Source organism: Anolis sagrei, chromosome 4 (genome assembly GCF_037176765.1).
Source record: "Anolis sagrei isolate rAnoSag1 chromosome 4, rAnoSag1.mat, whole genome shotgun sequence".
In the NCBI taxonomy this organism is placed as follows: Eukaryota; Metazoa; Chordata; class Lepidosauria; order Squamata; family Dactyloidae; genus Anolis; species Anolis sagrei.
Window position 1 is genome coordinate 219,278,178 of NC_090024.1, and position 24,971 is coordinate 219,303,148.

The 24,971-nt window shown below is 40.6% G+C and overlaps 1 protein-coding gene across 4 annotated transcripts in view; it reads left to right on the forward strand.

Annotated features, from left to right (window-relative positions):
• EYA2 (EYA transcriptional coactivator and phosphatase 2) overlaps positions 1-24,971 on the forward strand; it is a 177,715-nt gene that overhangs the window by 79,940 nt on the left and 72,804 nt on the right. For all 4 annotated transcript variants that reach the window (XM_060772168.2, XM_060772170.2, XM_060772169.2 and 1 more), the window contains exon 5: positions 6,253-6,369. In XM_060772168.2, coding sequence (XP_060628151.2) covers positions 6,253-6,369 — 117 coding nt within the window. The remainder of the gene's footprint in view (positions 1-6,252; positions 6,370-24,971) is intronic.

Here is a 24,971-nt window from a genome sequence, read left to right on the forward strand (position 1 = left end):
AGACGTCGTTGACAAAGTGCTGGAACGTGGCTGGAGCGTTGCAGAGACCGAAACCCATAACTCTGTATTCAAAGCTCCCGAAGCGGGTCTGAAAGGCTGTCTTCCACTCATCCCCTTCCCGGATACGCACCAAATTATAAGCCCCCCCTAAGGTCCAATTTGGTGAAAATCCGAGCTCCTCGCAACCGGTTGAGCAACTCCGGGATAAGGGGAAGCGGATAACGGTTCTTGATCGTGATGTTGTTCAATGCCCGATAGTCATTACAGAGTCTCAGCTCCCCTGACTTTTTCTTGACGAACAAAACTGGGGAGCCGGCCGGCGACTGCGAGGGACGAATGAACCCCTTGCGTAGGTTGGTATCCAAAAACTCCCGGAGAGCTGCCAGCTCTGGTTCCGAAAGAGAATACAACCGCCCACGTGGAATCGGGGCGCCCGGAATCAAGTCAATAGCGCAGTCGTACGGACGGTGGGGAGGAAGTTTCTCCGCCTCCTTTTCGCTGAAAACGTCCCAGAAATCTTGGTATTTGGCGGGCAGCTGGCCCGTAGCCTGTGCGGCAACCTCTACGAGCCGACACTTCCGCTCCCCGCCGCAATGGTCTTTGCAAAAGGCCGAAGTGAACTGTAACTGTTTCTGGGACCACCAAATGGTCGGGTTGTGCTTGGCCAGCCATGGAATTCCCAACACCACAGCATGTGGAAGGTCCGTGACCAAAAAGGAGACCTCTTCCACATGGTTCCCGACCTTCATCTGCACGGGCGCCGTATAGCGAGCCACCGGCCCGGCTTTCAGCGAGCGCCCATCAAAGTTTTGTACATTCCGGGGAGGCTGGAGGTCTAAGCATTGTAATCCAAGGTATTCCACAAACCGACTATCCATGAAATTGTTAGTGGCCCCACAGTCGACCAAGGCGTGCACCGCCGTGGGAGTCTTTTGGGCTACACAAAACGAAACCAAGAGAAAGAACAGCACCCCAGTCGCGGGCTCTGGAAACGGGATGGAGACCGAGTCAGCGAGCCCAGCTAAACTCGGTCGTTGCCTTCCCCCGCCGGCTGTTCAGCCCATTGCTCACCCGAACTCTGGGCCAAGGGCGCCACGGCCTCCGCTGAACCAGAGGCCCCCGCCAGGCGAGGACTTGTCTTCTTCTTTACTGGGCACTCCCGAGAAAAATGTCCACTGCCCCCACAATACCAACACAGGTTCAGCCGTTGTCTCCGCACCTTTTCCGCCGCATCGATTTTGGGGCGCATGGAACCCAACTGCATGGGCTCCTCTGCTTCAGGCACATGAGCTGGCGGCGGTCCCAAGCGACGTGGTACCCCTGCATCGGCCCCCCTTCGACCAACTGGCCGAGAGCCGGCAAGGATATGGCGTTGGGTAGTCATAGTCCCATCAACCCGGATACACAGGGACATCAACTCTTCCAAATCGGCTGGAACAGCGGAACGGGCCACTTCCAACTGCATCTCCTGGGTGAGCCCCGCCTTGAAAGCACTCATGTAGGCAGCATCATTCCAGGCAAGCTCCCGCTGCAAAACACGAAATTCTGAAATGTATTTGGCCAAACGCCCTTCTTTCTGCTTGAGAGCTCGCAACTTACGATCCGCCATCTCCCGGTGCACGCCATGGGAGTCCTTAGCGGCTGGACCGGAGGGTTAGCTGCTGCTTGCCCTTGCATCGTTGCTATCTGCTGCTGAAGGGTCACCAGCTGTTGTTGCATCGCCTGAGCTTCAGCGGGATTCATCGTGGCTGGGAGAAGCAAGGACTTTGTTGGGGTTAGTTTCAAACTGTTGCGTCTCAGAATAGATTCACCTTGCTTTCTCTGACAAAACCAGCCAAACTTGAGAGGTAGGAAGTTTATTGAAGCAATCAAGTAGAAGCAATAAAAATTCAGTGGTTACAAGGTAAAAAGTTCAATATAAGCAGGAGACATGAAGCCAAGCAGGAAGCCAAAACCAAGAAGTAGCTTAAGGTTACATGAGACGGGCCGTTTCTATATCCCTAGCCCCCGAGCTGGAGCTACTGCAAGCCATATTGCAATGTTGAAACTAACACAGGATCCATGTCCAGGCAGAATACTTATACGTTACACATCAAACAGCAAACATCAAACAAGCCTTAACGAGCAGTTTTCCCACAGCTGAGGTCAACACTTCTCTGCCAGCCGCGCACTCCTTCGCACCACCTGCCCTGCGCGGCCTTGCATCCCCGCAACTGTCTGACCTTGCTTCCCAGCATCTGTCTTATCAACCACATTCCAATCTTGTGAAAGCATTGAAGACACACTATCATTCCCAGCACTCTCCTCACTCCCATTCCCATCAAGTTGGTGCTGAACCACAACACCCACTACTAAGGAGGCTGTTCAGGTCCTGAACCGGTGTCTGGCCGCTGTATCGGACTGGATGAGGGCGAACAAATTGAAATTGAATCCAGATAAGACAGAGGCACTCCTGGTCAGTCGAAGGGCTGAACAGGGTATAGGGTTACAGCCTGTGTTAGACAGGGTTACACTCCCCCTGAAGACGCAGGTTTGCAGCTTGGGTGTGATCCTGGACTCTTCGCTAAGCTTGGAACCCCAAGTTTCAGTGGTGTCCAGGGGAGCATTTGCACAATTAAAACTTGTGCGCCAGTTGCGCCCGTACCTTGGGAAGCCTGACTTGGCCACGGTAGTCCACGCTCTGGTTACATCCCGTATTGATTACTGCAACGCGCTCTATGTGGGGTTGCCCTTGAAGACTGCCCAGAAGCTTCAGATGGTCCAGCGCTCGGCAGCCAGGTTGCTAACGGGAGCGGCACTCAGGGAGCATACCACTCCTCTGTTGAGCCAGCTCCACTGGCTGCCAATCTGCTACCGGGCACAATTCAAGGTGCTGGCTTTAGCCTATAAAGCCCTAAATGGTTCTGGCCCCACTTACCTCTCCGAACGCATCTCCACCTATGAACCGACTAGAACATTAAGATCGTCTGGGGAGGCCCTGCTCTCGGTCCCGCCTGCATCACAGGCGCGCTTGGCGGGGACGAGAGACAGGGCCTTCTCAGTGGTGGCCCCTCAGCTATGGAATGCCTTACCGGTGGACATCAGACAGGCTCCATCATTGCTGGCGTTTCGGAGAAAGGTCAAGACCTGGCTTTATGAACAAGCATTTGGTTAAACAGCGCAACAGAACATAGGAAGACGGTAAATGGAACATAGGAATGGCACAAGGATTTGAGATCGGATCTGATTTCACTGAGGCGCTATGTTTGTTTCATGTTGTTTGTTAATTGTTGTGGATCGGTGTTGTTGATCCTGTTGTTACATTTGTTGTGTTTTTAATTGCACAGACATTGTTATGATAATTTGTACCTTGTAAACCACATTGAGTCGCCTGTTTGGCTGAAAAATGCGGTATAGAAATAAAGCAAATAAATAAAATAATAATTAATCTAATGCCATCTCTCTTTTTTACTATCTATGCCTTTAATATCTTTAGTGTTTCAGAAATAGCTTCTTACTGGGTAAACATGCTATTATTTCACTAAATGAACTCCGTCAAATGAGTTTGTAGACATCTCCAGACAATTCCAGCAAACAAAAAAGATCTGATTTGTCACATTCTCTATCAGGACAGCTAGAGAAACTTTTAGATTTGTTTCCTGGAGTCACATTTGTGTATTATATCAACTGGATATATGCCAAGGCAAACCCTGACCAGTTGTCATCCTTAACAGCAAGTGAAAATCAGCCTTTCTGCTACTGGCTAGTGTCTTAAGGGCAGATGCAAAACCAGAGCCACATGGTGGTTATAAATCCTGCAGATTATCTATCTGCATCTTTTGAACAATGGTCTTCCCTCACCCATTCCCCACCAACAATGTATATGATACTCCTAAGTTTTGAAAAATCCCACCTGGCAGACAACCAAGAACAATAAAGTATTATTGTTTTTTTGGCTCAAAATTAAAACTATCCCAAGTTCCTAGACAAAACGGGGAACTATGTGGAAATTAATTTGGTGCCAAGTTACTTCTCTGTCTGACAACAGGCTCCCAGAAAGAGCCTGTCATTGAAGATTAATCGTAATCAGGCTGTAATGGGTTGAGTGTTTGCATGCATGTTGCCGATTGTAATCAGAAGACAAAATGTCACGTTATGAAAGCAGTTTCTCTTAGCATCCACCCACAAAAGCCCAGCTTGGCCGGCAACAACAGAGTCTGACATAACAACATATAATCACTCACTGTTGCCCAAACAAAATCCTTTGGCACAGGATTTTATTATCCAGTGGGTAGTGTGTTTGGATATGTAAGAGGTTTTTTTCCTAATGTTTAAATGGCCATGAAAAGACATTTATGCCCTTATTTGGCATTTTAAACTATTAGCTCAGAACTGTGATCTGTCCCATTGCTTGGCATCAAGGTGAAATGTCATCAGATAGATAATATTGTGAGTGTGTGAACTGAGTGCTTCACAGCAATGTCCAACTAAAAAGAGATCTACTTTGTCCAACTTTCTCCTCCTTCCTAAGGAATGTGTGAATCAGGATGGATAATTTGAACCGCAATCTGGGGCAATTCCTTACATAATTGCCCTCCGCTGTTCTAGAGGAGAAATACAGTGCCTACTTCAAGCTATGAGACAGTACTTTTCATTTTTTATAACCCTTTAGTTTGCTAAGCGAAGTGAGGTTAAGGAAGTTTACAGATACAAAGCACTTCTGCAAATCTGAAGACTTGCCTTTATAATTGTAGGCACATATGAAGGTAATAACTGAGGCATATTAATGTTCTCTGATCCTCTTGTAACCATACTTTCAGAACAGGTCTTAACTGTATTTTATTGGAAATGTATGTCTTGTTTTATTTGTTAAAATATGGCATTCCCATCCTATATCTGAGGATCTCAGGGACATGTACAATAAAATTGAAACAATTCAAAACAATAAAAAATTAAAGGCGGTTATGATATACCACTTAAAACAGGATTAAAATAACAATTTAAAATCAGTCACATGTGCAAATTCTGATGAGATAAATCAGGCTCCAGAATATCCAATAATTAAACATGTATTTGCTAGACACCAAAATTTGGTAGCATTTTTCCAGTTGGCATCTGAGGAGTAGAGCGTTCCATAATTGGGATGCCACTGCAGAGAAGTCCCTGTCCCACATGTCCCATGGCATATGATCCAAAAACGATGAGGCACAGGCTGTGTCTACACAATCTTGCCCAGAGCACCCTCAAATCCAGCACATGCATGCTGAATCTGAGGCCAGTGTCAAGTTGGGTCAAGATTGCATTGGCCCTGCTGGGATGTCACCTCATCCTCCATGTCATCACCTCTGCTCCCCATGGAGCCCACTGTAAACACCTGACCATCACGACTGCATGATGAGGTTGAAATAAACTATTGGGAGCCACCCTTGTGTTTGGTCTCTCAATCAGTTGCAAATGTATCAGTAGTAGCATTTTGTAGCATACGATTTTTACTAGCATGTCTACAAGAGTATCAACATCTTGTCCCAAACTTTGCTGACATCAGAATATGATATCCATAGCTTTCCCCTAATCTTACAAGCCTGTCATGCTATCAAGAAGAGATATGAGATTAGTTTGGCATGATTTGTTTTTTGAGAAATCCATACTGGCTCATAGTCATCACAGCATTCTTTTCAGTTCTATAACTTTTTCTTGTTACTGATGTCAAGATGACTGATTGATAGTTGCTTGGTCTTTCTTCCTTTCCCCCTTTTGAGAATGGAGGCAACATTCTCCTTCCTCCTATTTGCCAGGATCTTTCCTGTTCCCCCAACATTCTTAGAGATAGTAGACCAAGGCTCTGAGGTCTAATAATTCCTTCATAGAGTTGGAAGAGACCATAAATTCAACCCCCTTTAATACCCTTGAGTGTAGTTTATCCATCCCTGGAGACTTGAATATCTTAAGACTATCTCACAGGATAATTGTTGGTGTAATGTAAGTAGAAGAGAATCATGGATGCTGCTTGAGCTACTTGGAAAAAATGCACAATATGAGTGTAATAAATCAAACATCATGTGCACAGTTAAACAGAATAGAAAGAGTAATCAGCATAATCAGTTCTACTAAACTATGCCAGTGGGTATAAATCTTCCAAGCATTAAGATTGTTTTTGTTTTAATAATTACAACCCTTTGTGGGAGGAAGAGCTAGAACTTGATACCTTTAATATTTCTGTATGTTTGATAGCAGATACCTAGTAATATTCCTTTACCTACTCTGTTCTCTTAGGTATCAAAACAGAAGACAACCTGAGCCATTCTCCAGGGCAGAGTGGGTTCCTTAGCTATGGATCAGGCTTCAGCACCGCAGCGTCAGGACAGGCGCCTTACGCCTATCAAATGCACGGTCAGTGTAGATCTGTGTACTGTGTATGCATGTTCCGTTTATGAAGCTTTTTAGCTGTGATGTCTGTTGTAGCGTCATGCAGCTGTGCAGTTATGGTCCTCTATGTTCAAGAATGAGAATGCCCTTTATGATATAAGTTAGGATGTGTGGGATTACAAGGAGATTAAGAACAGTGTCTCTAAAGCTATTGTCACATGAAAAGACTACCAATTTTATTTTGCATTAAAACATGACATTCAGTTATTTGTATTTCTAAGTGATCAGAAGAATGGTGGGAATTTCTGTCATAGCAGAGTCTCCTTTGTATCATTGCCTTGATTTGCCCTTCATCCAGCACTTTCTAGATTTAGGGATTGAATCAGTCCTTTTCTAGTCTGTGTCTAGTAAGCCCACTCCATTCAGTTTCCACATTAATCTGAAATGTTATTCATAATCCCCATGAAAATTTGCACTTAAGGGCATTCTTAAAATATATAATTTCTTCAATTGTACATTTCTAAAATGTTTTTGACACTCTTTTTGAGCCAAGAACTGCCTCAGAATGTCTAGGAGATTTTAATCAATATATAACTAAATTTCTGATCCAAATATAGAAGAATATATGAATGAGATCGGTCTGTACTGAAATGTCCAAAGATCACAATCTTGTGTACCTGCTGGAATTGTTGAAAAGCAGGGTAGTTCTTCACTGCTTCCTCCAAGATGTCCTTATCCATACATACCAATCAAAAATCAAAAGCTTTGTATTAGAAACCACCTGCATCAGATGATATGCATGTTGTGCATCCATTGAAGTAGTGGTATCTTTGCTTTCTGGTGGTTCAGGGTAAACAAATTTTGTTTCATGCACAAAATCTTTAAAATAATGTGTATATAATTACTTCCAGACTACGTTTGTAAGATGTATGTGAAACACAAATGAATTTCTTCTTTACACTTGGGTCTCATCTCCAAGATATTCCATTATGTATGTATTTGCAAACACAGGTATTTTAAAATCTGAAATCCGAAAGACTTCACATCCCAGGCATTTAGGGAAAGGGGTATTTAAACTGTTTACAAAAACAATATGAATTTTATGAATAAACCCATTAACCAGCCTTCAACAAGAACAGCAGGAAGATTTGATTTGAAAATTGACTGATGTGTGGAAGAAGGTAGATGTCAATTTCAAATCACAACAAAAAGATTGGGTTGTGAAGGGAAGCTGTTGCAGGAAATGACTAAACTTTGGAGTGGAAATCTTTGCGGGATAGAGAAACTGTCCCATTTTGATCATTGTTTTAAAAACAGATACTTACTGGACTTGTTAGCACACTGTGAAGAGCGAGCACTACATGAGCATTTTAATGCATTAGTATTATATTAATGAATATGCTACTGTATATTGTGTTTTTTATAGTTTATTTTCTCCTAACTCAATTAAGGAATTCTTTTGGTTAAGTGAAAAAGTCTATAGCTGTAATAAGCTGAACTAAACTTTTCCAGAAAGTGATCTGCAAACATTTGGGCTTGGGAAGAAAATAAATTCAAGGGAATCATGACAGCATTCTAAGCAATTTGTGGTTTATTATCTCAGCAATTTGTGGTTGGTATTTAGTGAAGCTCTATAGTTTGGTGGTAAAACACATACTTTGTGTGCACAAGGCGAGCTCTGCTCCCTAACTGAATCAGGACCATTCTCGGGATAGAGAAGAACAGAGATCTCTTTACAAAACTCTACCAGGAAAGGCATTTGGTTGCTTCTTGTCATTCTGTCATTAGACAAGTGCATTGGGAGCACCTCCTGTTGCTGGCTGAGTGTACTGTTTGCTTGGCTTATTGAGATGGCAATCCATTGGGCAAAGAGGGCTTGGCTGGCCCTAGGGACAGAGCTCCTCCAGGTGGTGATTGAGTCTTAAGGTGGCTTTGCTCTTCCTATTACTTCCCTACTCAAAGAAGGAAGGGCAAAGACAGACCATACTCAGCCGTAAACTTTGAATATGTTTTAATGATTTTTAACTGGGATTTTTAAAAATACTATTTATATTTAATCCTGTTTTAATGTTTGTATATTTGTGTATTTTAAATGGCTATGCTGATGCTTTTATGTTATATTATATTTAATATAATTTTATATTATATTAAAATGATGTTATAATTATATATTTTATATTAAATGTAATAGTACTAATAATATTACAGTATAATGTTATAGTACAATGTAATATATAATATTAATATTGTGCTATGATTATAATATAATATATTGTATTTACTTTTTACTTGTAAACCTCTCTGAGTCCCCTTCGATGTGAGAAGGGCGGCATATAAATGTCGTAAATAAATGTTAAGCTGCTTTGAGTCCTCTGTTATGGAATCATGGGATTTGTGGTTTGCTTGGGACAGAGAAGGTAAAGACATTGTAAAATTACAGTTTCCATTATTTCATAGCTTTGAGCCGAGGATGTCAAACTGCATTAGTTGTGATGTGGAGAGATTTATTTAATTTCCCCGAGTGTGTCTAACAGGGGGAATGCTCTCTTCTTCTCTTTTATTGTGTGGGAGCTTTATCAGAAGGGCCTCAGTTGTGAGGCGAGACATCACCTGGATTTGCTAGCCTATCGAACCATATTTGGTCCTTAGACCAGAAGTTCCTCTTCCTGGTATAGACAGAGGATCTAAAAGCAGTGTGTGTATCCATCAATTTGGCTTTGTTTCCATCTTTCTCAGGTTATGTCAGTGTGTTATGGCTTATAGTATGAAAAACAAAAGGTCTCGCCACAGATTGTTCAGCTGCTGCTGCCTTATTAGGAATAAGAAAAGAGTTCATTAATTATCTTTGTTTTACATTTATGTGAGTTTTTGAAAAATATTTGCACACATTGCTGCGATTATCTCCTTTCATTCCCCCCTTTTCATTGTTGATGTTTAATGTTTCTTGCGTTGCCTTAATATTTGAAGAAATTGGTGAGTTCATAGTAGAACAGAACATTAATGAAAATGAAGTGTTTCAGTGTTCTTCACTCGGGTCAAATGTTAGGAATATCATTTTTAAAAGAATTGTCCATGTTAATGAAGCTAATGAAGGAAATATATTCTGGGCATTGCTTCTTTAGCAGAAAATTGTGTTCCAGAGGGAGAAATAACATGGAAATAATAAAGATATGTTCCTACATCTCAACAAAAAAGAGGAACATGACTCAGATAGGTGAAGTGAAACGATAATAAGTTCATGCAAGCTTTCCATACATAAAGAAAAACATGTTACATCTTTTAGAGACCATTTGAAGCTTTCCTCCAAAATGTATCAATGGATGACTTTTTCTTTACCAGCTTCCAACTTTTCTTACTATTTCATTTTGCTGTCTGAATTTATTGATCTATTTTTAACATGCTATAGGTAGCTGGAAAAGCAGGCTTATCTGCTCTATTCGTTTATCTCTGTATTGTTGTTCTAGTATGCTCAGGAAGCAGGCATGTAGCCGGGGGGGGGGGGGGGGCTCGGGGGGCTTCACTTCCCCCCCCCCCGAAATTCTCATGGTGGTTCGCGAAAAGGCCTTACTGGTGCATTATTTAAACTGTTATGTTTATTAATATCATGATTTGATCACCATTCTCAATATATCCCATATGTATGGGGATATTGGGGTAATGATACAAAAGGTTTGCTAGGCTAGACCCTCTTTCACTCAGACTCAGTCCCCCCCCCCCGAAACTCAGCCCCCCCCGAACCCCCCCCTGAAAATTTTTTAGCCCCCCCCCCCCCCCCCCCGAAACGAAATCCTGGCTACGGGCCTGTCAGGAAGGGACTTTAGTGGCTGATGCTGTTTACTGTGCCTGTTACAGGTTCACATGGCTACAACAGGATTGGCTAGAGCAGAATCCCATTCTTTCCCAATTTAGGTTTTCTGGCAAACCATAAACCCTTACTTGACCATCTTCACCATCACACTAAAAATGTCCCACTTGATCAGTGGTGCACAACCTGTGGCTCTATAGCTGTTTGGGATTCCTCCTCCCAGAAGCCCCAACCAGCTTGTGCAAAGGTCAGAAATTCTGGGAGCTGAAGTCCAAAACACCTGGAGGGCCAAAGGTTGTGCCACCACTGCACTAGATAGAGGGCAAGGAAGAAATGTGAGAGTTGGTATCCATAAAAAGACTTTGTGTAAAAGAGCTTCTTTTTAGAGGCTTTGTTAACTGGGATATTTGTGTATACCATTCTTAATACATTGTAGAATTTATTTCATTCAACCACATTAAAAGCATTTTCTGTTTCTACTGTTGCTCACTTTTAATTCAGTTTTACTGTCTGTCCTTTAACATCTCTGCAGAGAGCTACACATTATCTCAGCAAATCAATGTCTGTAATGCCATGCTCGCCAAAAGCACAAATGCAAACAACCCCTTCAGAGCTTGGTTCTTCCAGTGATCTTTCACTGCTCCAAAGTGAACACATATGTACATTTCAATGGATGTAGCATTTTTCAGTCTGGTTTACCCTTATTAAATTATTAAACACATTTTTTCTTTCTATATTTTTTATTCTTCTAAACATTAAATTATTACATTGAAATTACTTTTATGTCACCATGAGATATTGTGATACAGGATAAGATATAAATGTTTTTCATAACTATCGTATCCTATCCCACCTAGCAAGGCAGGCTTTTCTTTGCCAATTGTTTCAAGTAACAAGGGACAGTTGAGTGGAGAGGAAGGATTTAAGTTATATCTGTTGATTCCCATAACAGTAGTGGTGTTTCCCATCTTCTGCCTCATTCTTCCTTACATCTTGAATTTGACATGGCACGTCTCAATTTCTGGATTACTGAAATATTTGAGAAACTGTACATTGGGTATAGAATATGTATATTGGGTATATCCCTCTATAATCATCTCTCCCTCTATAACCCATCTTGGTTAAGATCATCCAGGGAGGCCCTGCTCTTGGTCCCACCTCCCTCACAGATGTGACTGGTGGGAATGAGAGACAGGGCCTTCTCAGTGGTGGCTCTTCGGCTATGGAACTCCCTCCCCAACGAAATTAGATCAGCGCTCTCGCTCCTAACCTTGAGAAAAAAAGTAAAAATCTGGCTTTGAGACCAAGTCTTTGGGCAGTAAGCAATACAAGGAATAATCAGGATCATGTGCAATAGATATTGATATTTGGAAGAGCCCTGGACTAGGATTGTTGGATTGTGTGATTTCAACATTTATATTAATATGTCTTAACTCCACATTTTAATGTTTAAATGTCTTTGTGTTTTTATGATTTAATTGATAACTGCATATTCTTATTGTTTTATGTTAGGTTTTTATGTATGTGAGGCATTGAATTTTGGCGTATATATGTTGGAAACTGCTTTGAGTCTGTCCGTCTGTCCCCCCCGGGTGAGAAAAGCGATATAGAAATTAAGTAAACAAACAAACAAACAAACAAATAATATGTCTCCCATATCTGTGGGACCAATATCATTGATCCATTCCTGGCAAACATGGCCTCTGAAGACATTTTCTAGGTTATCCATTATGATTTTATATAGCATTCTTGGGCAATAGAGTTTGTTTTATCTGCAGTTTCATGTATCCACACAGTCTGGGAAACACATCCCCACCATGGATGTAGTTGTTGCATTGTGTTCCCTTTCAAAATGTTTTGCATTCTAATTTTTTCTGCAAACATTTTCCGTCAGTTTGGGTTAGATGATATCTTCAGTTTACGTGAGTGATTTTATTTTCATGCACACAGATAGGGTGCTTTAAAACTACCACAGGTTCTGCATCCACAGATTTAACCAGCCACAGCTAGAAAATATTCAAAACAGTAATTCCCAAAAGTAAAGCACTCAAAAGCAATACACTGATGTGTAGGCATACCCTGCTATATCCTCCTGCCATTTAAGAAATCCTCATACTCTTTGGCACTTTTTGAGTTTTTCACCTGGAACGAGGTCCTATTATATATAGTTAATGCTACCCCTGTGCCATTCATCTCTCAGGTATGTTTAAGGAGCTCTCTCCTGGCAAGCTATCTTCGGTGTCAGCTTGGTCTCTCCCATGGAATTATAGGCACTTGCTAAATGCTGACTTCATTGGTATTTACAATTTTCATTTTAACAAGCCAGCTCCCGTCATGCTTAAGACACTGTAAAGAGTTGGACAGTTCCTTTTCCAATCAAAAACAAGTTTCCTTTTAGCGGCTCAAAAGGGGAAAAGCTGTTCCACCCATCCTCTTTTTTAACTAGCTCTTCATCTTGGGTTTATTTACCTTTCCAAAGTGCTGGTGAAAGATCTGAGATGTTCAGAGTCCTCCTTCCTTCATTGCAACTGAGGAATGTACTCTTAGGATATTCCCACACTTTATACACCTGGAAAAGTGGACCATGGTTTCCCCCTCCTTCCCTGCTGCTTTTCATAAACCACTTAAAGTAAAATAAGGACCTTGCCCATATGCATGGCTTCACTGACACCTTGTAGGGCCCCGTTGCCTTCTCTTGATTGGTCTTTTTCACGACATAATGTATCAGTGTGATGAAGCTGGAACAGCTGTGAAAGCAGTAATAATCTTCTGTACCCACCAAATCTTTCAACTTGACCTTGAAACCAAGAAAAACTATGACTTGCCTTGAGTGTGTTGGCATTTCCACCAATCTGTCAATTGACCCACTTGTTTAAGGTGCCTAAATACAAATTTCTTCTCATGTATTCTTCCAGCAAAGTTTTAGTGTGCTACTGGCCCATTATGATCATTACTGTAGAGCTGAAGAGTTCTGGGGAAGAATGAGATATAATGCTCCTTTGGTCATAAGTCTATGCTTTGAATCCATACTATATGGTTGTATCCAAGGAGCAATAACAGAATAGTTACTACTGTGACATTCATAGAATCATAGAATTGAAAGAGACCTCATGGGTCATCCAGTCCAACCCGCTGCCAAGAATCAAGAAAATTGCACAGTACTGTAATGGTTCTGCTTCTCTTTGTGCAGGAGGCTGTGCAAACAGAAAATCAGTTTGGGATTTATTGTCAGCCCTTCACATTTGCTGGGGTTGGGGACACAAGACTCCTGTGAAAGTGAAAAACAGCAAATAAGGAAGTTGCTCTTTTTTTTAGCCAAGAGCATACCTCTAGTGCAGTGGTTCTTAATCTGTGGGATGTGGACCACTAGTGGGACAAAAATCTGGTCCACGAGCCTCCTTCCTCTTTATTTTATTTATTTATTCCTTTTAATTCCTCTCTTTTCATGCTGCCTGCCACTCCTTCCCAGTCACTGACAATAGCATATATTCTGTATGAAAAACTAGACCTGATGTGGTCTATCCAATGCAATTTTCTGAATCAGCACTCCAAACCGAATATAAAGTTAACCAAAAACTGATTTGAAACCCTTTTTTTGTAACCCTTTGGAGAGTGGTTGTGGCCAAGTAGTCTCTGGTCAAGTGGTCCCTGGTCAAAGTGGCCCCTGGTCAAAAGAAGGTTGGGAACCACTGCTCTAGTATAACGGAATGCAAAAAGGTACAATGATATTTAAAAAAATATTGTAGCTCTTTTTGATGTATTTTAGGATGTTCAGTTTAAAAAAAACACAATGAAAATATACCACACAAAATTACTTCACAAATTTTATATTTTTATTTGTTTAGTAGTTAGTCTTGATTAAATGTTCTCCTTTCATGTTTTGTGTGTGTGTGTGTGTGTGTGTGTGTGTGTGTTTGAACAGATTTTTGTGTTTCATACCAGCAGATTGGAATATTTTGAAAGTCTGTTAGAAGACTTTAACTTTCTTACTGTTTACTCCCCAAATAAAAACATGAAAACAAGCTGTATGGGGGTGCTCTACATCAGGAGTCCCCAAACTGAGGACCACAGGCCAGATGTGGTCCTCCAAGGTCATTTACCCAGGCCCCACCCTAAACTTCAGACTTAGGCCCACCCTAACAACAACAATCCTACTTAACTTAACGATCAGCCAAAAGCAGACCCACAATTTCCATTGAATTACTGGTAAGTTTATGTTGGTTAAAATTGTTCTTCATGACTATGTGTTCTGGCGGTGCTGAAAGTCTGCATTAATGTGAATCTGAATTTCTCTTTGTGCTTTTATCCAACATGACCTGCCAATACCCATTCCTGGGCAACACAACTAGATGATGTTATTGCCCCTTGGCTTCCCATGGGTATGAACTGCAGTTGGCCATTGTTGACTGTATGGGTCTTTGATTTGATCCAGCTCTTCATATATCATTTGTCTCTAACAAAGATATCATTGTAGTAGCATGTTGGCAGATGGTAATTGCTATTGAGTGTCTAGATTTTGAGCGAGGATGGGAGAGCCAAAGAAAATTTCAAATCCATAAATATCTGCCCGTATACGCACACATTCATGAGGTTCTGTGGTTTATGGATTATACCTTGCTTAAATTGAATACTCAACATAAATCTACTTGTACATGTTTAAGAATGCATCCTGGTATGTATTACTCACATTAGAAGCGATGATTGGATTTTTTGGGGTGTATACGTTAACTTATATTCCTTTGAGGTTCTTTCCTCTGAAACCTGTTTATGTGTTTTAGCGGTATAATTTTCAACTCCTCCTTGAGAAATGTAAATTATCCTGTGCATTATAAACATTAGATTCATCTAACGTCGTGGAAAATGGAGAATATGGAGACGCTATGTTTGACTTACTGTCACCACGATGGTTTAGCTTCATAAAACTAAGACCTTCATAGAAAATTAGTTGTCCCCTTTTCCTGGAGCTTCTCTCACACAGCTGGTTTGCATTAGTTGCAGTTTAAGGCTGTGGCAGCAGACTTGTGCTTCATACTAATGTGAGCTTGGGGTGAGAGAGCCCTCTTCTTATGAATGCTTAAGCCTTGTGTTTTAATAATATAAATAACAGCTTCCCCTGAACTGGATAGTTGCTTCCTCCCCCTCTCCCCAAAATTCATAGCCCACTCCTTTACAGTCTTTGAAAAGTCATTTTTAAATTGGTGAAAAGTAGCGATGGTAGAACAGAGAAATGCAAAAGTGAAAAAATACAAATTGGCGATAGTCTATTTATTTCTGTAGTCAGGAGGTTAGTTCCCTCTTTGATATTGTTGTATTGGTCATTGGGCTCTGCTGGCATTGTATTAGTTGTAATTGGAGACAGCCCAACTTTGTAGATATGAACATGTGGCTGGGATTTGCCATAGGCTGCCTAGAGCCCTCGCCATTGACTAGGAAGGGAAAAGACCATGACAAATGCAATTTATATTATTTATAAACTAACAACTTGTGTCAAAAAACTGCCTTGAGGTGTGAATATGGCTAACATCTGTTCCTGTATAAATATTTTCCTTGTAAAATTATTTTTTCCCCTGAAAACAGTACTCTGTTAGAACAAGGCTAAATTAAAGATATAACCATTCATTTGACTTGAGTTATTTCAAGTCAACATGTGAAATTAAAGCCACTTACCTGGTCTGTTATTCCTATTCTGCTTGATTTGACTCCTTATACAATCATTAGGTTCTGTGAGAGATTTCTTTGTTAAGTTTTATAGCCTTCTTTCTCATAATTTATTTCCTAAGACTTTTTTTCTCAGATTACTTATATATTTGATCCTCTATTTATTCCACACATTCTTGTTTTTTCTTTGCTTCTGAGCCTATTCTGTCTTCTTCTTTACTCAATATATCTAATATTGAAATATTACATTATCTCTTTTATTCTAGTTATTCTTATTGTTAATTCAATGTATATCCTTCCCTTCCTATTGTGCTATGGGCAGCTATAATTTACATTCTTTTAAAAAAAATTAAAACCACAAGCTATAAATATTTAACATTGCAAAGTTAAAACTACAAATTACACCTCTAAACTAACACAAGTATTAGCAATCAGACAAATTAGTCTCTTAAAATTGTTACTATTTATTTATTTATTTATTTATTTATTTCTTACCTGTCTCGCCTCATGACTCGAGGAAGATTACAGAATAATTAAAACACATAAACACTGTAAAATTACTAAAAAATAAATATGTATTATTTATTTATTATTTCTTTGCGGTATTTGTATACTGCACTTCTCAATCCCAAAGGGGACTCAGGTCAGTTAACAGTGTATTTAAATGTATTTTTTAAATAAAAGCTTCATATTAAAAAATATTTCTATAAAATACATGTTAAAATACACAAAACGGAGATTAAACAAAGGACACACATTTAAAATGCATGCTTAAAGACTAAATTCTGACAGCTCATTTGGCTGTCGGAGCTCTTCCAGCAGCTCATTCCACGGTCTTGTGGAGGCCGATGAAAAGGTCCTCTGAGAGACGGTCACTAGTCAGGTCCTGGCAGGCTGGAGCAGACACCCCCCCCCCCCATAGGACCTCAGTGTTCGGAGTGGATCATACCAGAGAAGGCGAACCTGTAGGTAATCTGGACCCAAACTATGTAGGGATTTAAAGGTCAAAGCCAACAGTGGGTTGTTGTAGGTTTTTTCGGGCTGTATGGCCATGGTCTAGAGGCATTCTCTCCTGACATTTCGCCTGCATCTATGGCAAGCATCCTCAGAGGTAGTGAGGACCTCACTACCTCTCAGGATGCTTGCCATAGATGCAGGCGAAACTTCAGGAGATAATGCCTCTAGACCATGGCCATATAGCCCGGAAAAAAACCTACAACAACCCAGTGATTTCGGCCATGAAAGCCTTCGACAATACATCAAAGCCAACACTCTGTGCTTTGCCCGGAAACTAATTGGCAGCTAATTGAGTGACTTTAGAATAGGTGTTATATGCTCACTCCTATGTTCCTGTAACCAATCTTGCTGCCATATTTTTAACCAGCCGGAGTTTCCAAACTTGGTACAAGGATATTCCAATGTAAAGCATATTTTAGAAGTCCAACCTTGAGGTTACCAGCGCATGCACTACTATCTTCAGGTCCTTCATGTCTAGAAAGGAGAGCAGCTAGAGGATCCGCCAAAGCTGATAGTAAGCACTCCTGACCAACGCATCTACCTGGGATGACATCTGGAGAGATGGGCCCAGCACTCCCAAGCTGCAAACACAGTCTTTCATGGGGAGTGTAACCCCATTCAGGACTGGTTGACACACCTCCATCACTAGATTAGGACCCTTGGGGGAAAGCACCTCTGTTTTGTCTGAATTCAGTTTCAGTTTTTTTCCTCATCCAGTCCATTACCTCCTCCAGGCATTCATTCAGGGGAGACATGCTATCCTTAGCTGAAGCCATTTATGAAGGCATAAAGAAATATATTTGGGCATCATCAGCATACTGATAACACCCCACTCAATGCCTATGGATGAGCTCTCCACCAGTTTCATGTAAATGTTAAAAAGCATCGGAGATAGAATGGCACATTGTGGGACACCACATAACAGCTCATTTTTTGAGGAGCAGCTATCCCCAAGCACCACTATCTGGAACCTGCCTGAGAGGTATGACTGGAACCACTGCAACACAGTGCCTCCAATGCCGCCCCCCCCCCCCCCCGAGGTTCCAAATGTTGGTGGATGGGCAGCTCTCTCTCTCTCTCTCTCTCTCTCTCTCTCTCTCAAACACATATATCAAACACATGCTTTTTTCATCAGAACATAGATGATTGGAAATCTAAAAGTTTCCTACTCATATATACAAGAAGTGGAAGGCATAATTAAATTGAATATGTTGGCTCTGAACAGAAACCTTCTATAGAGAGAAATAGACCTTCTTTTGCACAGAGTGCATAGATCCCAGGGCTTTCCCAGTTAACATGTTATTGCAGCCTGAAGCATTTGGACCAAGGAAAGGGAAGGGATCAAAAATGAAGGATGTTTTCCCTTGTACTGTGAAAATTTTACAGAATCTAGCCCTACTTCTGTTTTATGTTTGACACTTTACTGTTAGCTCTCTATCATTAAGTCATAATGTTCAGATTTTAACTCTTAGACTGCCCCAAAGGTGTTTAGGACATTATGAGGGTTTGGTTCAAGCCTGAGGAAACAGCAAGAATGCACTGAATTCTCAGACATTGTTAGTTTATACTTCATTCACATTTGTTTCAGCTGTTTTTAGTTACCTTGAATGATAGCACTGATTCGCCATCACATTCCACTCTTGTTACAAGGAGCCCAGATTCTCTACCAGCCAATTACAAAGCAGTATGACAAAAATAATGACCAGAAATGATTTATAGAACTTTAAAGTAGGCAAGATATTGAGATAGTCAAAGATTTCCTGTACAATGGTTCAGTCATTAATCAAAGTGGAGACTGAAGTCAAGACATCAGAAGATGATTAGGACTTGGAAGGACTGCTATGAAGGAACTAGACAAGATCCTAGAATGTAAAGTTGTGTTAGTGAATACTAACGTTTGTATTGTCCATGCAATTATATTTCCCATTGCTGTATATGGTTATGAAAGCTAGACAGTGAAGAAATCTGATAGGAAGAAAATCAACTCTTGGGATTGAAGAAAGGTTTCTAAAGATATCATGGATTGTTGAAAAGACAAATAAATGGCTTCAAGAACAAGTCAAGCTTGAAACAGACTCTAGAAGCTAGGATGACTAAACTGAGTCTGCCATACTTTCACCATATCATGAGAAGACATGACTACAAAAGACATTCACACCTAGCTCCAACAGACAAGAGTTCTTTCTCCCACCCTGGACTTTCACTTTCTCCCACCCTGGACTTTCCACAGATACATAAACCCAATTTTCCTAGTTTCCAGCAGACCTCACAACCTCTGAGAATGGATGCCTGCCATAGATGCAGATGAAACATCAGGAGAGAATGCTTCTAGAACATGGTCATACAGCCCAAAAAAACTACAACAACCCAAAGATAATGATGCTTTGGAAGGTGGAAAGCAGCAGGAAAGGAAGCAAACTGGATTGAAGAGGGATAGACTCAATCAAGGAAGCCGCCACCCTGAGTTTGTAAGACCTGAGCAAGACTCTTGCTGGGAGGATGAATGGAAGGTATCTCACTCAAAGGATTCTCATACACTGAAGTCAACTACAACAAGAAGTTTAATATATTTTTAATTGAAAACATTTATTTATTGCTTTTCTAGCCACCAAGACAGCCAAAGTCAATAGCCATAAAATGTGTTAAAATATTATTTTAAAATACGTTTACAACAGTTTAAATCAAGAATATGCCTGAGAAGTAGAATTAAGTTGCAATGTCTACTAAGAAGACTCATTGAGTAGTAAGAAACAGTGGGCCATGTAGGAATACACAATCAAAGCACACCTGACAGATGGCCATCCAGACCGTGTTTAAAAACTTCCAGAAACGTTTTTTAAAGGAAGTTTCCTTAAGTTTAGTGTAACTTACTCTGTTTTGCAGTATTTGAGAATGGACAATTTTGACAGTTTGGGATTTTTCCAATTGAGTTTATTTCATCATATTTTTGCTTTAGTTTGTGAATTTGTTTTCTTAAGACTGCATATTTTAAAAAGCATATGTAATTCATATACTTCAAATATATATATTTCTGTACAGAATTTTACCTACAAGTATTCTTCCTATGTAATGAATTATTTTCAAGACCTTTCCTTGTTTTTGGTTGGAGGAATGCATTAAAAATCTGAAAACGGTGGATATTGAAGAATAAATGTGGTGCAGTTCATGTATCGGTTTACGAAATGTGGATTAATATTTACGTTCATGCAGAGAATTAAAAACATCCTTTGTAGGACTGTATCCTTAACCTGATAGCCTGAAGCATGAGGTTGATACATCATAAAAAGCTGATAATTGCAGCATATGCTGCTGAGTGATAATGGCTCTAATTAACAAATGAATAGCACAGGTGAGGCCTCTCTTTAGCAAGGGGGGTCTCATGGGTGAATTTAAAAATATGATTTCTGTTGAGAGAGAGAATGGATCTGCAGTGTGCTTCTTTCTCTGGCTTTGGATTAAATTAGTTCACCATGCACAACAGGAGAACTGTGAGCAGTAGCTAGCTTTAGGGCTTTCTATCTGCGGAAAAGGAATTCTAGGTTTTGTCTATAGTGAGCAGCTGTCTCTTATTCGCACATATGGCACGGATGGAGTGCAGTGGAAATGTGATAGCCAAGAGAAAGATACATGCACAAAACTTCTCATACATGAAATTCATCTTTCTCTTTAAACACCAAGAACCTTGAATCAATACATTATGGGAAAGGAACCAATTTCCATTAGCAGAATTGAATTACCCAGAAAGGCTTCCAAACTGGCAGCTGCAACAAAGAAAATCCAAAGACATAAACAGCCCAAATATTCCACTAAAATTGATATGAAGGAACATGTATCATAACTTTCCTTCTCTCTCATTTAAAAGTATTTTTTTAATTATTAAGGTAGAAAGGATATAGTAGGACAAATTTCTATTCTGCAACCTGCTTTTAGCAGTCATGGACACAAAACTAGGCTTGCTAGTTCAGGTTATAATCATATCTCATCCAGCATCCCATAGTAATCAACCTGATGCATTTGAGAAGTCAGCAGGCTCACATGACAATAGTAACTCCTCATCAATATTTGTCAATCTGTTGTCAAAGGTTTTTGTGGCTGGAATCACTGGATTGCAGTGAGTTTTGAGGGGTGTATGGTCATGTTCCTAACGTTTAGCCCACATCTATGGCAGACAACCTCAGAGGTTGTGAGGTATATTGGAAACTAGACAAAGAAGGTTTATGTATCTCTGGAAGGTCCAGGGTAGAAGAAAGAACTCTTATCTGTTGGAGGCAGGTGTGAATGTTTCCATTAATCACCTTGATTAGAATTGAAAAGCCTTGCATCTTCAAGGCCTGGCTGATTCTTACCTGGAGGAATCCTTTGTTGGGAGGTGTTAAATAGGTGTTTATCTCTTGATACTAGATGTAGAAAACACTCACCATTGCTATTAGCTACTTATAGCCTTGTTATCTAGAAATGTATTGGATTCCCATTTAAATACATTGTATTTGGTGACCATCACCTTATTTTACACTTGCTTTACCAAGTACTTGAAGTTTCTCCATTGATATCTGAAACCGTGGATCATTATGCTTTATCCAAACCTTAACTGGAAGCATACCATAAAATAGCACTGTGGGGAGGGGGCTAGAGTCCCATAGACACTTGAATTGGATTTTTTCGTGGGTAAGTGAAACTGTGACTATTAAGCCCAAGGGTTTTGGGGGAGGGGGTGGTATGTTGGATGCACATATCTTTAGATTTGTTTTTTGGTGAGATATAAAACATTTCTGCTAGAGAGATGTAGTACTATAGCAAAAAAATGTTCCAGGTAACCCACCAATTCCATATCTGAAAATTTTGTAGGATGAAACCATGAGTAGATGCAATCATTGTTTTGACCATTGTACTGTACATACTAAGCACTGGTAGTTGAGAATTTCATTTCAGTTCATTTTTAGCAGAAGCTACTTATAATGAAAATGTAGGGAAAAACAAAGAGGATACATCAGCCCGTTCTCAGAACTTATTCCTGTATACATTTTTTTTCCCATGTCATGAGCAACTTGAGAAACTGCAAGTTGCTTCTGGTGTGAGAGAATTGTCCATCTGCAAGGACCTTGCCTAGGGGATGCCCGGATGTTTTTCATGTTTTACCATCCTTGTGGAAGGCTTCTCTCATGTCTCCGCATGGGGAGCTGGAGCTGACAGAGGGAGCTCATCTGCGCGCTCTCTGGATTCGAACCTCAGACCTGTCGGTTTCAGTCCTGCCGGCACAAGGGTTGAATGCATTGTGCCGCCAGAGGCTCCTTGTATATGTCAAGTGTTGGCTTTAGCATTTAAAGCCCTAAACAGTTCCGGGCCAGTTTAACTGTCTGAACGCATCTCTCCCTATGAACCATCTAGGCGCTTAAGACCATCTGGAGAACCCTGCTCTTGGTCCCACCCCCATCGCAGATGTAATTGGCGGGAACAAGAGACAGGGCCTTCTCAGTGGTGCCCCCCTCCCTCCTAACATTTCGAAAGAGAGTCAAAACCTGGCTGTTTGAGCAGACGCAGTGTAACAGACTAATTGAGATCCGCAGAATGATTGGACAATGCAACAGAATATGATTTTAGTGATGAGACACTGAGGACTTGTTGTTTATGTTTTTTTTATAGTTTTATTGAGTTTATACGGTTTATCTTATATGTAATGTTTTAATTGTATTTTATGTTGTTTGGGGGCATTGACTGCCGACAGTAAACTGCCTCGAGTCACCTTCGAGTTGAGAGGGGGAATATACAAATATAGTAAATAAATAAATATTATCTGTTGCAAGTAGATCTTGCACATAATGTATGTCTTCTGATGCCCCTTCTTTCTCACATTGTTGTTTTTATTTTGTTGTCATTAATAGTAATAAGTTTTGACTGAAAATTAAAATAAACAACCATAGGCCAGTTACAGAGAAGGGGGTGTCTAATTGCACCTATGCTGCTCGTTTAAGTATCTGTATTTTTTTGGAGGTCAAGTCTTTGAAATACAAGATTTGCTAGACATTAATGCATATTGTGCTTCTGCAGAAGTTAAAATTCCTCTGTGCCATAATTCTGTGCAGCAGCAAAGTTCTTTGTTCCATCTAGAATTTTTATAAGGTGCTCTTTACAGCAGTTTTCAAACTCTTCCAGACAGAAATACATGCTGGGCTGATCGGAAAGGATCATTATGCCAAATGGCGGAGAGTTGAGCAATATGACAAGACCTGCATATGGGTTCAGTTATCTTCCGCTTTCACAGCTTGCTTTCAAGTTGAAGTATCCCCCAAAGACAGCCATGTAACATTTTATGTCTTTCTGCGCTCAGTAAGTGGAGGTTTTGCTGCAAGATTTTGAACCTTAACAAGCCACTAGAGCATTGTTGGTGGTAGGTAATTTTGTTGAGCTCTTAACCTCTTGATCCCAGAGTATCCTCTCGGAGAAGATATTTACTGCCCAACATTTGTCTGTCAGGCGCTTGGGTATTCTGAAGAACCTACAAAGTGACTACCTGGATCGGAACCAGACAAAGACAATTTTCTGCCTGAGGAAGAGTCACAAATGGCACACATTCACATACATCTCACTCCTATATTGAGGATGCATAGCATCCTGAACAACCAGTTTATTTAGAGACCATGGATCAATCAAAACCCACTCAAATATCTTTTTATTTCTGGCATTAAAATATAACTAATACAATAACTAATGGTTGTTGCCCTTTCATATGATGTACCTAAATTGTGCTGCCAGAAGTGGTCACCAAACTTTGCCTAATAATTGGTCGTGAACAGAAGAAATATACAGAATAGATCACTATACAGAATAGCATTCCTCCTTTCTTATTGTAATAATTGTCATAATCATCACTGGCAATCACTTGTAGCTGAGTATGATTGTCTTCCATGGGTAGAGTCTTGGCGGTAGATCTGTAAGTGACTGTAGAGACCTATTCTGGATTCACATGATTTTTCACAGTGAGGACATACACTTCCAGATGGAAGGGGGTCCTGACAAAGGTTTGCCTGACTGTGCTTTCCTCTAGGCACATTTCTACCTTTCACCCTCTATTTGTGCTTGTTCAAAATCTACAGAGCTATTGATAACAGCTGACCTCCCGTTAGAACGCTCAAGTGCCAGGGCTTCCCAGTTCTCAGTGTTTATTTCACATTGTTGTTATGTAGAAGTGGGGAAGCAGTATGCTGGATGCAACTCAAAGGCCCTTTTGAATCCCCCCACAGAGTCCTCCTAAGATCCCAAGCCCCTACAAGGGAAAACAAAAGAGCCTGGAATAGTTACTTCTTTGGATCACAATTTTTGATTCACACAGTTAGTATGGCTAGTAACCTTTCAAATTTGTAATCCGTGTAGGCAATATTACTTTGACCTGTAATAATACAAGGATTGAGAATGGCATTGACTGAACCTTTCTGTGGTGTTTTTTTTTTTTTTTTCATGTCAGGAATGACACTTGTTGCTTCTGGTGTGAGAGAATTGGCCACTTGCAAAGATGCCACCTGGGAACACCCAGATGTTTTGATATTTTTATATCCTTTTGGGAGGCTTCTCTCATGTCCCTGCATGGAAAGCTGGAGCTGACAGAGGGAGCTCAGCCTGCCCTCCCCAGATTTGAACCACTGACCTGTCAGTCAGCAGTCCTGCTGGCACAAGGGTTTAACCCATTGCGCACGGGGGGCTTCTGACCATTCAAGCAGTCAACCGTCAGGTGACTGCTTGAATGTATATATAAACATCAGCTGGAATATATGTTTTACCTGATGCCAATTTAGGCACAATCATTTTTTCCATGTGATCACCTTTTCTGCTAGAATAATTAAGGGATACTAAGTCAAATGAAGCATCTGGATATGTTAACTGGACCCAAGTTCTGTAGACATATATATGTAATTAAGACTTGTTTGTTTCAGTGCGATTTCTAAGTGCTGAAATCCTAAGGCATGACCTTGAAATCTCATGACAAAGCAACTGGGCGGAAGTGAAGCAGGTCTGGTGTGACTGGCATACCTACAAAAGACTGCCTGGAGTCTGGCAATCCATATATATGCTGCATTCTTAAATCCCACAGTGGAAAGGAAGTGGAATCTAAATAATTAACAAAGAGCATCTTTTAAAATCATCACAGAGGCTT